Raw genomic sequence first — 15,303 nt, 5'->3', positions numbered from 1 at the left:
TGTACAAATAAAGCTTCCTAGTATTTTTTGCCACATGTAGTATTTTCCTAGCATGCTAAGAAAAATGCATTGGTACCACCTGTATTTCAACGTGGTTTCTCCATGTATAAATCTGACAGGTCTATTTAGCAAACTGAAAAAATAATGAATGAATGAATGAAAGTGGTGCGGATCAACCAGCTCCGAGTTCCCGGTTGGCAATCCCTCTTTCTAACACCGCCAGCAATTCTCTGTAGCTCCTACGAGCGCCTGCAGCGTAACTGAGGTCTGTGAATAGATAGGAAGGGCCGGGGCTGAGTGTTTTGTCGGGTTTTCTTTAGAAGCTTTCGTTGATCCGAGACAATCGCGTGTGATTTGGTAGATGTAGGGTTTATAGATTCCTTATTTGCGTTGCAAGTAAATGAACACAGTCGGTATAATAAGTAGAAGTATGTCTGTTGTGTACCATTAAACACACTATACAATTTATGTTCTAGCGCCGAGGTACTTTCTATTATATCCTATTTTGTCTAGGGATAGGGGTTCACTATTTCCCTCTGGCTGCTCACATTCCACATCTGTGTTGCCCTATACTTTCCATTTATAAGGTGGAAACGCATGGCTATTAGGTATGAATGCAAATTTTCATACATTTTCTGAACATGACTTTGGTCATGTCAGTATTACTCATCATACATCACTTTAGTTGTCACAATGCTCCTTCTATGTTAAGATAAATTCACTTTGCAGATAGCCTTTGGAGAATCATGGTCTTTCACATATACTTTGTCCCATCTGTAATTACCTACCCTCTCTAACCTTGGTTACTCACTACTATACTAAATCCAGCCACAGAGCACCAGGTTGCATACAGTTCTGCATAAGCCTTGAGCAGGTCAGTTTTAAACAAACTTTTGGATTCCTAAAACCCCATTTTTGTTGTCTTCATCGGTCTGGAGGAGCCCTCGTGTATGCTATGGGTTTTGTGTGCAATAGTATTGCTCTGTGTGCCATTTTTGATAACGTCGCTATTAGGCATGGGGTGCCACTCGAGGAGTAAGTCAAGCTTGCTGGCCAAGAAGCAACATCCATTTTAATCCTGTGCCCTGTCAGTAAAATATGACTTTCAGAGATTATGTGATTCAACAATACTTCAGTTGTGAGTGTAATAAAACATGTACAGTATATTGTTTCATTCTATCTTGGTACTAAAAGGACAAGATTTCTAAGATCTGACTTCAAATGGTATCATCTTTCTTGAAAAACAATGAGCTCAATCCCTTCCCAGCACCCTCTAACAACCTCTCTTTGTTGATTGCTCAAATGAAGATGAAGTATCTAAACTCTTCTTATCTTCCTACTCTGCCTTTTTTCCTCTTGATCCTATTGTCACACAAATTGGTAGATTCCTGTCTTCTTGTGCTCATTCCACCTCTACCTAAAATCTGTAATCTCTCTCTTTCTACTGGAAACTTTCTGTCATTATTCAAACATGCAGAGATTACTCCTATTCTGAAACGGCAAAATTCTCACCCAAACTTCTCAATTTCTTTCTGCAAACAACCTATTGTATCCTCTTCAGTCAAGCTTTTATTCTGAACACTCCATAAACTGTGTTGACTAAGATTGTTAATTATTTGATCACTGATAATACTAGAAACCATTACTCTCTTTTACTCTTCTCGCTGCCTTGGTGTGATCCTTGATTTAAAATTATCCTTTGCTCTCTCCACTTAAAAATTATATTTAAATCATGTTGCATACATCTAAAAAACATTTCCAGAATAAACAGATATCTCACACAAGGCACTGCAAAAACTTTTATCATGCACTCATCATCTCCCGCATTGTCCACTGCAATTTCCCAAATCAGAGTCTCACCTCTACAATCTATAATGCACTCAGAGGCTAAATTGATTTTTCTTGTAAATCTTTCTTTCTTTGCTGAGCCACTCTGTCAGTCTCTATATTAGTTGCCTGTTTTTTACCGAATTTAATATAAAATACTTTTACTAACATACAAGGCCATCAACAAAACTGCACCAACATTAATCTCACTTGACTCAAGATATTTCCCAACTCAACATCTCTGCTCTGCTCAAGATCTGTGTCTGTCATCCACACTCATTACATGCTCCCATTCCTGGTTACAGGACTTTTAGAGCAGCACCCAATTTGTAGAATTCCCTCCTTTGCACAATAAGACTTTCCTATAGTCTTCAAATCTTCAAGCATTCTCTGAAAACTCAACTGTTCAAACAAGCTTATAATATTCCTCAACCATCCTCTTTACCCCACTAGGTTAGCCTATTACCACTCTTTACACAGTTCACGCAAGAAAACAACCCTCTGATCCCCTGACCAACATTGCTGTGTGACTGGATCACTAATCACGTTTTACCTTTGCATTCTTGCAGGACCAATATGCAGTATGTAGCACTTAACCTCATGTATCAAACTCACATTGTCCCATAGATTGTAAGCTTGCGAGCAGGGCCTTCTTACCTCTATGTCTGTATTACCCAGTGTTGTTTTATTACTGTGTTTGTGTCCAATTGTAAAGCACTGTGGATTTTGCCGGTGCTATACACAGCACTAAATGGTTTATTTACCATGAGTTGGTGACCAGAAGCTCCATCAGGCAACTTGAACGTCAGTGGGGCATCTTAAAGAGTCTGCACCATCTCATAGACAAGCTGCAAAGGAAGATTAGAAAGGGTAAGTTAGCAATTACATTTCCTGAAAATAATCGATCAGAATTAGAGTGGTTAGAATAATGTGTGATTGATAGCAGTCCTCCCCTTCCCTTCAACAAAAAGTGAACCATATACTATGTAATTGGTATTGATAAATTATAGGTTCAAATCTCTAAGCAACAGATATACATTGAAAAAATGATTATAATATTGGGATTAGTTATTGTGAGTAATTTATTATGCCTTCCCCTCTGGAAGTTACCCCAAGGGTTATTGTAAGAAAATTAAAATAAACGACATACATCATGTGAAGAGTTTAGTAAAACGGTCCATTATTTGTTGATGTTCTTTCTTTAAAAAAAAACTAAAAGTATGTTACCTTGGACATAAGTGTTCATCAGCACTGTGTAGTTATTGATTACAAATAAAAAAAACGTACTATTTTGTTTTTTATCTCACAAGCAGGAACACAAAGAGCGGACTGAACAAGCGGTAGCGGAGGAGGGGCCTGAAGAAATAGTAGAGAAGGGGACACAGGAGGGCTTGGAGGTAGGGTCAGAAGAGGAAGCAATGAACATTGTATCATCCTCTTCTCTTTGCAAACCATGTTTCTTTATGTAGGCATAACACTGTAGGCCTTAGATGAGTCAATGTCGGCCAAGGCAATTGATGGTGTAGGTGTAGCTTCATAGAGTGTGTAGGTACTTGCATTAATGGAACTTTATTATTGAACGTATTCACCTATTTTGTTACCCCCCGCTCCCCCCCCCCCCCCGCCGCCGAAAAAATACATTTGCTCATAGGGAAAATTCTGAAAAAAACAGAAATGTTCTCAAACTGCACCCTTATGACATTCTGTAACAGACAAGTAAAACAAAGGTAGTGTAATTCCTAGAGGTTTCCTCAATATTCTGTGATAGCCTTATTGGCTTGTGCTCTATTAAGTAGAGCTCTGTCTAATTGTTGCTTTGCTACATAAGCCTTAAATTTACGATTCAAAGAAAATAGAAAGGAACTGCGCTCAACCCCAAATTCGACAAGAGCAGCAGTACTCAGGAATCCCTCCCTGTAAAGCAACCAATATACACACAATGTATTGCGCTCAATCACCTAAAGATTACTGAATGCTTGACATATATGTAATTGTAATATTACATGAACAGTGCAAGGCAATGTATAAGGAGTTATAATAGGATCAAATGTCAAACAAGTCAAAGTAAATGGTGTAAAGTAAATGTATTGTGCTCAATACCACTTATAAAAACAATTAAATACAAGTGGAAGTATGGTATGACATAAAAGAGCAAACAGTAAATCAACAAAAATTTTATATAAAAAATAATATTAATCACACAAGCAGATAATAAACAATACAAATGACACCAGTGACACCAGGGATTGGTGCATAGGGATTATTAAAACAGAAGTCCATATAAACAAATGTCCAAATAAGGGAGGCAAACCTAGTGCTCTGGAGAAGGTACATCTATGATGTCCTGATCATATGGGATGGGCCAGAATCTTCTCTTTTACAATTTCTGAATCACATTAATACTAATAGTTACGGTCTACAATTCACCGCTAATCATAGCCAGTCATCTATAGAATTTCTTGATTTAGAAATCTTTATACAAAATAATTGTCTAGCAACTAAAACATACAGGAAGCAAGTGGATGTCAATAGCTATATTCTGTCACGGGCACTAGGAGTCTTTACCCAGGGATCACCAGGTGATGGACTTACCAGAGCAATATAGGTGGTAATATGGTACTCTGGTAGCGGGGTGATCACGGAACAGGAGACAGCAGATGGTAGAGAATGCTCGTGGAAAGTCTATGACTAGCAGCACTGGTAATATATAAGTAATAGTACACGAGGAACTGAATGGACAAAGGAAACGTGAGGGTAGTCAGTGGTCTGCGGATAGCAAGTTGTACCACTGCTATAGTGAGGAGGAATGTCCAGAAGTAACGAGGAGGTGATGAGAGTCAGCGGTCTGCGTTTAGCAAGTTGTACCGCTGTCTAGGTGAAGGAATGGAATCCAGGTGGAGGTATCCGGAAAGTCAGTGGTCTGCGTTAGCAAGTTGTACCACTGCTATGTGGAAGGATACTGGAAACAGGTGACACAAAGAACAGGAATCAGTGGTCTGCCTCTAGCAAGTTGTACCACTGAAATATATAAGTGAGGAGGAGCACAGGGAGATAAATGTAATGCAGAGTATACCCGGGCACACTGAACTTGATCCCACGATGATATGCACAAAGTATTAATAACTGAACAGCACTGCACAAAGATACAAAGTCACAGGAACTATCCAGACTACAAGGTAACACAGTCAAATGATGGCAATAGTCTCAGTGGATAGGCAACTCCAGAGAAGAACAACTCAGTCCAGCAAGGTATGCAATACACGAGCACAGTCAATGATAAGTATGCATACCGTGGTTCAGAAGAGCAGGCTGTCAGAAAGGAGTGCAGGGATACCTGAGCGGCAGGAGACCGGCAGGATGCGAAGTCCCAGGGAAATGGAAGCGGAATCCAAGTAGGTGCAGCGCACAGGTAGGTAGACCAGCAACGATGGAAACAATACTCAGGAAGCAGTAGTATATAGGACTGGTCGCCTGGAGATCACTGAAGAGTAGAAGTGGTATGGCAGAGAAGACAGCAGCGGAGCGTTGATCCAATGCAGACAGGCGAGTTGACACAGGCAGGAACACTGTAGGAGCACGGAGAGCGGATCAGCTGGCTGCAGACACGAGGAGTACTGGAGGGTAGCGATAAGCAGGACACTGCAGATACACGGAGGTAGCGGATAGGAATCAGCAGGTGCAGTCACGATGAAACACGAGAGAGTTGAGGTAAGCTGGAACTGTTGAGCACGGAGACAGCGGATAGGAATCAGCTGGTGCAGTCTCGATGAAACACGGGAGAGTTGAAGTGAGCTGGTAACTGTAGTGCACGGAGGCAGCGGATAGGAATCAGCTGGAGTAGTCACGATGAAACACGGGAGAGTTGAAGTGAGCTGGTAACTGTAGTGCACGGAGGCAGCGGATAGGAATCAGCTGGAGTAGTCACGATGAAACACAGGAGAGTTGAAGTGGTCTGGAAACCACAGGGGAGTTAAAGTGGTCTGGAAACCACAAGGGAGTTGAAGTGGTCTGGGAACCACAGGAATCAGCTGGGCTGAATACACGAGGAAACACAGGAACACCTTCAGAGGCTCATGGGGAATGAGACTCCAAGATCAGGCAACGAGGTATAGACAGCAGGTGCTTTAAATAGGGAGTGTTGCCTGATCAGCCAATTAACTAAAAGGAACATGTACTGAAGGTTTGAAAGGGCTGCACATGCGCAGACCCTCAGGATGGTGGACGGCCACGGTTCCTAAACATACGGGAAGAAGCACTCACAGTCTGGTGAGTGACATATTCTTTCAACCAGTCATCACCATCCGCAGTGGCTTAGGAGCATCCCATTCAGCCAATTCACAAGGATTAGACACAATTGCACCAATATGCAGGATTACATTATTCAAGGTATTGAATTGAAGTCCCAATTTCAAGAAAAAAAGTATGACAACTACATTATTGATACAGCATTTGATAAACTTCTAAATACTAACCGAGATCAACTATTGGAATTTAAAACTTCAACACAAATAAACCCTCTTGATAATGAAACAACTGGGAATAACCAGATATACTTTGTCTCAGATTATTCCAATGAAGCCAATCGTTTAAAACATATTATCCATAAACATTGGCACATCATAAAGAAGGATGAAATTTTAGGCCCCCTAATTCCTGCCGAACCAAAAATAGTTTTTAGAAAAGCGCAGATTTGAAGGAAGTTTGAAGAAAGTTTTAGTTAAAAATCACATTAAGGACAATATCACACATACCAATTGGTTAACCAAGATTGGACAAAAACCAGGATTCTATTATTGTGGAAAATGCGTCAATTGTCGAACCACCCAACACAACACTCAAGGAACAACTGAGGTTTTTTTCGTCTCACGATAATAGAAAGTTCACAATCAAAGATTTCATTACGTGCAACACCAAGAACTTTATTTATCTTATACAATGCCCATGTGGGAAGCAATACATCGGCCGAACAAGCAGGTCTTTGAAGGTCAGAATTGGTGAGCACATCAAGAATATCAAAAATGGATTTTAAAAACACCACCTTTTGAGCCACTTTAAAACCATACACAATTGTGAACCCTTAGGGTTTAAATTCCTAGGTTTTAAGTGTGTACAATTGGCGAGGAGGGGATCCCATAAAAAATATCGATAGACAAGAAACCAAATTGATCCTCTATTTTAATTCTCTAACACCACGAGGACTTAATGTGGAGTATAATGTTTCATTGTAAGTTAGTGCTTTAGTATCATCTAGGATTATTATGTCTATATTGGTTATAAGTTGGTGACTCCTTAGTGCCCATGCCCCTTTGTCCCTTTGGGTAAAATATCTCCATGTAGACTACGGTCTTACCACCCTGGCAATGCCCAATCCCCACCGACCTTGGAAGCCAAGCAGAGTGGAGCTGGTCTAGTACCGGGATGGATGACCTCCCGGGAACATCTGGTACAGTAGCACACATGTAGTAGATTAATCCCAAAACGGGGATAATTAGTGGCAGGGCGCATCACCTCTTATTTACCATGAGGCAATGTACCATTCACATTGTTGTTTAGTTTAAGTAGCGTTATTTATCACAATTATTCATATTGAGGACAGCTCCAATCCTAGATATACTAACACTTAGTCCTATTGTAGATTTAACCATCTGTAGATCTTAACATCTCAATACAATTGACTCTAGGCTATTTAGCCATCTGGGTCACCCAGTGTTTAGTTCTATATCCAAATTAATATCTACATTAATATTGAGTACCCTCTTTAATTGAAGTATTTGGCTCATATTTCTCCCATTTTCTCACAGCTTGCTTTAAACTTGTAATGAGAACCTTTATTAATGTTTAAATTCTGTGATTTCTATCACTATATCCACAATCAGTATGACATTTGATTAGAATATTGTTCTTATTACTGTAATAAGATTAAGCATAATTTGTTTAATTGATTAATCTATTCAAGTGGGTTTACTAGTTTGATTTTTGCTAGTTATCGCTGGTACTATTACATGTATAATGCACAATTTAGTTAATTACATTTCCATCTGTTTCTTGTTTACATAAACTTTTTATTTAGACTAAAATGTTTAGTCACTTTGCCAGGTCCGCTGATATTATTATATGTACAATGCATAACTCAGTTAATGTACAATTTCATCTGTGTGCATATTAGATGTGGTGCTCTGATAGTTGTTAATGAGATAATGAGGCTTAGCGAACGATGTCTTTTGACACTTTATTGGGTAATTATTCAATCAACAGACGCTACATTTATAGAAATTTATCATGACTTTACCCCAGGCCCGGCGCTCCCATTAGGCAAGGTTAGGCACTTGCCTAGGGCGCCGGGCTCTGGAGGGCGCCACAGAACTGGAAATTAATTTTAAAACTGTGCGGCGACCGCTGACTATACCTGTCACGGCCGCCGCACAGCATTCAGATGCATGGGGAGGGGGGAAGAGGCTATTGCTCACCACCGCTGCCTCTCTGCTCCGTCTCCTCCCCTCCACTCACTAGTGTCAGTGAGTGGAGGGGAGGAGACGGAGCAGAGAGGCGGCGGTGGTGAGACAAGGTAAGAAAAGACGGGGTGAGGGGGGGAGGAGGGAGGAGGGAGGAGGGCGCCGATTTTTGCGGGGGGGGGGGGGGGAGAGGGCGCCGATTTTGCCTAGGGCGCCATGGACCCTAGCACCGGCCCTGCTTTACCCACTTCTCACATTCCCTGAAGAAATCTACGCTGCAGGTGAGACGTGTTGGTGACACACCTACTTCCGCTGACGTCACAGGACTTCAGGTTTTTGCGTTCCACAGTGGAACGCACGACAGTCTTTCCATCTGTACCATCCAGTTTCAGTACACCGTATGAGCTCCATCGCTAGCCAACTATCTGCTTCACATCCGAATTGCGGTCTCCGGAACTACACATCCCGATTCAGGTACCCTAGGTTCACTCACACCGTGACCTGGTCCATTGTGAGTTTTCAGCTATTCTGGTTTATCCTCAGTATTCACCTCCATCGTGGAAACATTTCTACGAATCTGGACTGTAGTTTTTTAGTTAATAATACAATCCATGGATCTATACCCGCTGGTGTAGGATTTATTTTATGTGACACTTTTATTTGGACATTTGTTTATCTGGACTTCTGTTTTAATAATCCCTATGCACCAAACTGGTGTCATTTGTATTGTTTATTATCTGCTTGTGTGATTAATATTAATTTTTATATAACATTTTTGTTGATTTACAGTTTGCTCTTTTATGTCATACCATACTTCCACTTGTATTTGATTGTTTTTATAAGTGGTATTGAGCGCAATACATTTACTTTACACCATTTACTTTAACTTGTTTGACATTTGATCCTATTATAACTCCTTATACATTGCCTTGCACTGTTCATATAATATTACAATTACATATATGTCAAGCATTCAGTAATCTTTAGGTGATTGACCGCAATACATTGTGTGTATATTAAATTTACAATTGCATAATCCAAACCGATATAGTAAATAAAAAAGAAAGAAAACACCAACCTCAAACAACTAACTGCCATTCAGCAAAATGAAATATTTAGTGTATAATTATGAATGTTTAATTATTGAAAATAAATAATGGCTGCAACACTGATATGTTACCTTTGTATCACCCGCAGATACTGGTGAGGAGGAACTACCTCTCTCAGTTTAGAGACAGAGGGCATATGTGCATGGTCTGCACTGAGAAACCCAAAACCTGCACCTGGAGTTACTGGAGGACATAATCTGAATTTGATTTAAAAAAACCAATAATAAATACTATATTTTTGATCACCATTGACTGCTTCCTTGAAAATAATTTGCATGATTTTGTTCAAATTAAGGGAATGGAATTTTCGTAAACAGTGTGATTAAGATCTTTGCATTGCAGTGACACATACATAAACCTAATAAGGTGTTAATAAAGAAGAAGGAGAAAAGTGTTTATTGCCCACATATCAGTGGTAATGGGCAATACAAACAGGAATTGGTGGAAAAAAGTGAAGAAATTTAACCATGAGCAAAGAAACATATTTAATATCTTTCTATCATACTATAATATGAGGGTACTTTAATAGCATACAACACCATAATCATTGTGCAAATTCTACTAATATAGTCTTCCTTGATAAAAAGGCTTATATAGCCTCTTCTGTAAGGCTTTCGCTCACAACACTCCACAGATACTGCGCTGACCAAGGTTGTCAATGATTTGATCACAGTAAAAACGATTACTCTTTTCTAATTCTCCTGGATCTCTCTGCTGCATTCGACACTGTTGACCACTCTCTCCTCATACAAACGCTACAATACCTAGGTCTTGAAGGCATTGTCATATCCTGGTCTCATCCTACCTATCTAATCGCTCTTTCAGTGTTAATTTCTCTGGATCCACCTCTGCTCCGCTTCTTTTATCAGTTGGAGTACCACAAGGCTCAGTCCTAGGTCCTCTGCTATTCTTTATCTACATCACTTTTCTTGGAAAACTAATACGCTCCTTTGAATTTCAGTGTCATCTCTGTGCGGATGATATACAAATCTATCTATCCTCTCCTGATCTTTCACCATCTGTGTTGTCTCGCGTTACTGACTGTCTTTCTGCCATTTCATCTTGGATGTCTTCTCGCCAACTCAAACTCACTCTTTCAAAAACTGAATTGATAATATTTACACCCAAAAACAGAAGCTTCCTGCCTGACATTTATATTTCTGTTGATAACATGACCATAAATCCCACCCCGCAAGCTCGCTGCCTAGGTGTAGGTCTAGGTTTCCAGAATACGCACATATCTCACACAAGACACCGCAAAAAACTTAATTCATGCACTCCTCATCGACTATTGAAATTCCTTCCTTACTGCTCTTCCCAAAGTCAGACATGAACCCCTACAATCTATTTTGCACGCAGATTAGATAGATTGATTTTCCTTGCAAACCGTTCTTCCTCTGCTGAGCCACTCTGTCAGTCTCTTACATTGGTTGCCTGTATTTCAACGAATCCAAAATAAAATTCTTCTACTAGCATACAAGAACGTCAAGAAAATTTCACCGACATACATTTCCTCACTTGTCTCAAAATATCTCCCAACCTGACACCTCCGTTCTGCACAAGATCTGCGTCTCTTCCACTCTCATCACATCCTCCCATTCTCGGTTATAGGGCTTTTTTCAGGCTGCACCCACTTTGTGGAATTCCCTCCCTCTCGTCTTCAAACCTTCAAGTGTTCTCTGAAACACCACCTCTTCAGACAAGCTTATGATCTTCCTCAACCACCATCTTAATCTCCCTAGGTTACCCTATTATCACCCTCTACACAGCTAACACAAGACAACAACCCTCTGACCAACATTGCTACACACACAGCCCACTCAATACTTTTACCTTTGCATTCTAGCTGGCTCAGTGTGCAATATGATGTAGCACAGGCCCTTGTGTTTCAAACTCCCATTGTCCCATAGATTGCAAGTTTGCGAGCAGGGTTCTCTTACCTCTCTGTCTGTATGTACTACCCAGTATTGTTTTATTATTGCTTGCTCCCAATTGTAAAGCGCTACGGAATTTGCTGTCGCTATATAAATAAATGTTGATGATGATGATGATATAGCACTGGTTAATCAGGGTTAAACTAATATTTTGTGGTGTTGTAACAACAACTCACTTGCAAATCGGGGTCATACAGGAGCTTTATTGTGAGGATTCACAGCATAACATAGCAATATACATGAACAGCAAACCAAAGCAATGTAGAAAGTTCAGCATATATTGTCTCCTTCAGTGGAGAGGTGTGAGACTTCCAACCATTCCAGACACAAGTCAAGAATAAACTGAAATTGAGCCCTTAAATAGGCCCAAACTCCTCCTCTATGAGAAATGGGTGAGAATTCCTCCAGACTCCCAGGAGGTTGACCCTTTCTTCAGATGTGGCAGTTTCTCATCCCGTCACACAGACAATAAAGCAATTACATGTGAGACTATTGTTGTTTTGAAACAATAAGTATGTGTTTTGCATAGCTAAACACATTTGAAATGTTTCTAATACATAAATAGGTAGTAATAAGAATGTGGCAGTGCACCATAAATGCACACTGACATTAATATAGCACAGGTTAATACGATTTCATTGATAAATGAGAGTAGAATTCATTCGCTAATGAGCTTAATTGACACTATACACACATTTACATTCTGGATTGGTTTAAGTGTGAATATGCCTGCCATAAACATTTAGCATATGCTTTTAATGCAGACTCTTTTTGTCCCTGCATAAGGACATAAATATGCTATTTTAACCCTTGCTCTTTTGCTGTCAATCCTGAACCTTATACATCCCGAGATGCACATGGTTCTGCATATGGGCACAAATATGCTATTTCAGTGTGAGCTTACTTTAGTGTAAATTGCTACTATTTTGCAGACAACTCAGGCCCTTTAAATTTGAGGTTTGTGCACGGACAATGTGTTATCCTGGAGGGGTTAACATGAAATTAGTCTATTTATTGATACTTACACATTATCAGAATTCCTCTTTTATTTATCCCTCTTTATAATTTTGTCTGTCTTAGCAGGACCAGGTTTACTGGACATTTTTTTCATGTCTCTTTCTGTGAACACATTTTATAAATTGATCCCTTGTGGTGTACCATCAAAATCATGTATTATGTCCAAGGACTTTAACACATATTGATTCCAAGATACTTTGCATGAATTTTAAAAACAGTACATTTACAGTGCACATAAAAAGTCTACACACACTTGTTGAAATTGCAGGTGTTTTTATCTAAAGCCTGAACACAAGATAAATCATGTTATACCTTTTATGACCTTTACTGTGACCTTACAACAAACGTATAGAGAGTTTTTAGGAAAAATAAATGATGCAATGATTTAAAACTTTTTCTTTCTTTAACATGCATTAAGGAATGTCCTACTGGAGTTGTTAATGAAGATACCTTTAAACAGATCTACTCGCAATTCTTTCCTCATGGAGGTAAGTGTCTTCTGTTCTATTGCAATTTAATCCTGTTTCTTCAGATTTTAGCTAGTAACCAGTCACACAAAATCATAATGTGCTTTGCACTACCTAATGTTAAGTTGCTAAAAATGTACACAAAATCTAATTTACTGTTCAATAAATAACACTATTTACTAATTATAGGATTAGTATGCATCTTCCACATTCAGTGGTAGGGTAATGTGTGGTGACACTTATGTAGTAATAACTTTGGCACATTCCACAATGACAGATCTCCCTTGCACACTTACATGATTAAATGTGTTACTATCTGTATGCAACAGCAGTTTTCACGTAATATGATTTCAATCTTCCCTGCCACTAAAGCTATTAGATCCAGTGTACCTTCTATTTAACAGCAGTTTATATGAAAACTGCTATTGTACAGTTAGCACCAGATTTAATCATATTAGTGTGCATGGGATATCCACAAAACTCTCTTGACACAAGGGGAGGGCTGGCAAATATTTGCTCGAGGGGCAAAACTCGATTCAGCTGCCTATTAGGAATATTTTAAAGGAAATAAAATGCTTGTGTGCAAATGCAGCATGTCATCGGGAAAAACACTTTTCAAATTAACATGTCAGCTTGGGCCCTGGATCCTATAAATATGCCAGAAAGCAAATTGTTTTCTCAAAGCTGAATTCTGATATGAGAACATGGAATGATTGGTTCATTTTTGACAGGTTTTCAGGTTTTTGGTGTTTTACTTATCTTCTGATTTGCTGCATTTTTCTCCAAGATATACCTTGTTTATTCTTGCGATGAGGGGCGTCGAAAAGGGCAGGTACAGAATTGTGGCCTAGGCCTGTCTGTTTAGTGTGTGTTGTGTCTCATAGCAGTGGTCGGGGCGATGACACAGCTTGCAGGGAGATCACAGCTAATTTTAGGGGGCAGGCTGCACTTTTTGCTGTGTTTTCACTGCATTTCTTGGATGCAGTTTGAGCTGTGGGCTGAATTACTTCCTGTGTGGGGCAGATTATAGACAGGAGGTTTGGGAGCTGCATAGAAACTGAACAAAAAGGAATAACAGAGAAAGGTGCTCTAGACTCTGGGTGACAAATAATGGATTCATTTATATATGATTATTTCTTGTGGGACATAATGGGCACTTGAATTGGCAGAAGGAAAGTCATCATTCTTTCAACTCCTTTTTGCCCACCTGGATCCAACACAGATATGGAGGAAACAAGAAAACTGGCATAATAGTTATTTCAATATTATTTATAAGAAATTAGTGTGAACTGGTTACAGATGCAGACATTTACACAATAGCTTTTATTGTTGCTGACCAGAAATGCTATTTAAATTGTGCAGGTAGCACATTTTGTTTACTTTCGGATTCCAGGTTTAAAGAACAGTGCAGCAGTTTAAATTGCCTCAATTTGAAAGAAAGAAAAATAATGTCTGTGTGTATGTATTAGAGATGTTCACTGACCCCCGTGTTCTGGTTTTGGATCTGGATTAACTCCATGTTTTGGATTTGGTTTTGGTTTTGGCAAAACCGCCCTTGCGTGTTTTGGTTTTGGTCTTGGATCCCTATTTTTTTTTCTAAGATCCCTATTTTTGTTGCTAAAATCACATAATTTTACTCCCCCCTACATTATTATTAACCTCAATAACACTAATTTCAAGTCATTTGCAGTCACAATATTATTTTCATACACTTTCAAACAAGGACTGCAGCAGTTCTGGCCAGTGATAAGAAGAAGGCCATTGTCATGCCTGGGCATAAGACCCAAAAATCCACCTCTTATGTATGGAATTATTTTTACACAAATCCTGACAACAATTGTCTAGCCATTTGTAGCATTGTAAAGCGACAGTCAGTAGAGGTAGGGACCTTAACCATCTAGGATCCTCATCCATGTTACTGCATTTGAGGCAAATTCATGGAAAGCTTTTGTGAAAATCAGAAACTTATGCTAAAAATAACAACAAGCAGTTCAGCATCAGCTACCACCCTTCTCTCAGCTAGATCCCAGCACCTGCAATCTACACCCCCAACACCTTCAACATCAATATCCTCACAAGTGATCGGAGTTAGTCCTGCATCCAAATTTCTAAGGCAAGCTGACTCCTCCCCTACCCAGGACTCCTCAGAAGAATTCTTGAGTGTTAGGCCCACTGCTGCTGCTGCTCCTGCTGCTGGGGGTGGATCTTCAACCCAGAAGCAGACCAAGAAGAAGACTATTAGTAGTTTACAACAACTGACTGTTAAACAATCTTTTGCAAGAGGAAACAAGTATGAAAGCTGTCAACGCTGACAACCTGTTTGAAAAACTAAGGGATGTCATTGCAACATGGCTTATCCTGCTTTCACTCTCCTGAGGATATGTGATTTCTGATAACGCCACCAATATTGTTAGAGCATTACAGCGGGGGGAATTCCATCACATTCCCTGTTTTGCTCACACCATCAACTTGGTGGTACATAACTTTACATAAAAAC

The 15,303-nt window shown here is 39.6% G+C and overlaps 1 protein-coding gene across 3 annotated transcripts in view; it reads left to right on the top strand.

Moving 5' to 3' along the window:
- KCNIP1 (potassium voltage-gated channel interacting protein 1) overlaps nucleotides 1-15,303 on the top strand; it is a 692,067-nt gene that overhangs the window by 650,050 nt on the left and 26,714 nt on the right. For all 3 annotated transcript variants that reach the window (XM_075209806.1, XM_075209807.1, XM_075209805.1), the window contains one exon: nucleotides 12,758-12,827. In XM_075209806.1, coding sequence (XP_075065907.1) covers nucleotides 12,758-12,827 — 70 coding nt within the window. The remainder of the gene's footprint in view (nucleotides 1-12,757; nucleotides 12,828-15,303) is intronic.

The sequence above is a fragment of the Mixophyes fleayi genome, chromosome 4 (assembly GCF_038048845.1).
Source record: "Mixophyes fleayi isolate aMixFle1 chromosome 4, aMixFle1.hap1, whole genome shotgun sequence".
NCBI classification, from domain to species: domain Eukaryota; kingdom Metazoa; phylum Chordata; class Amphibia; order Anura; family Limnodynastidae; genus Mixophyes; species Mixophyes fleayi.
The sequence above is the reverse complement of the archived record's forward strand: the minus strand, read 5'-3'. Positions and strand labels throughout refer to the sequence as shown.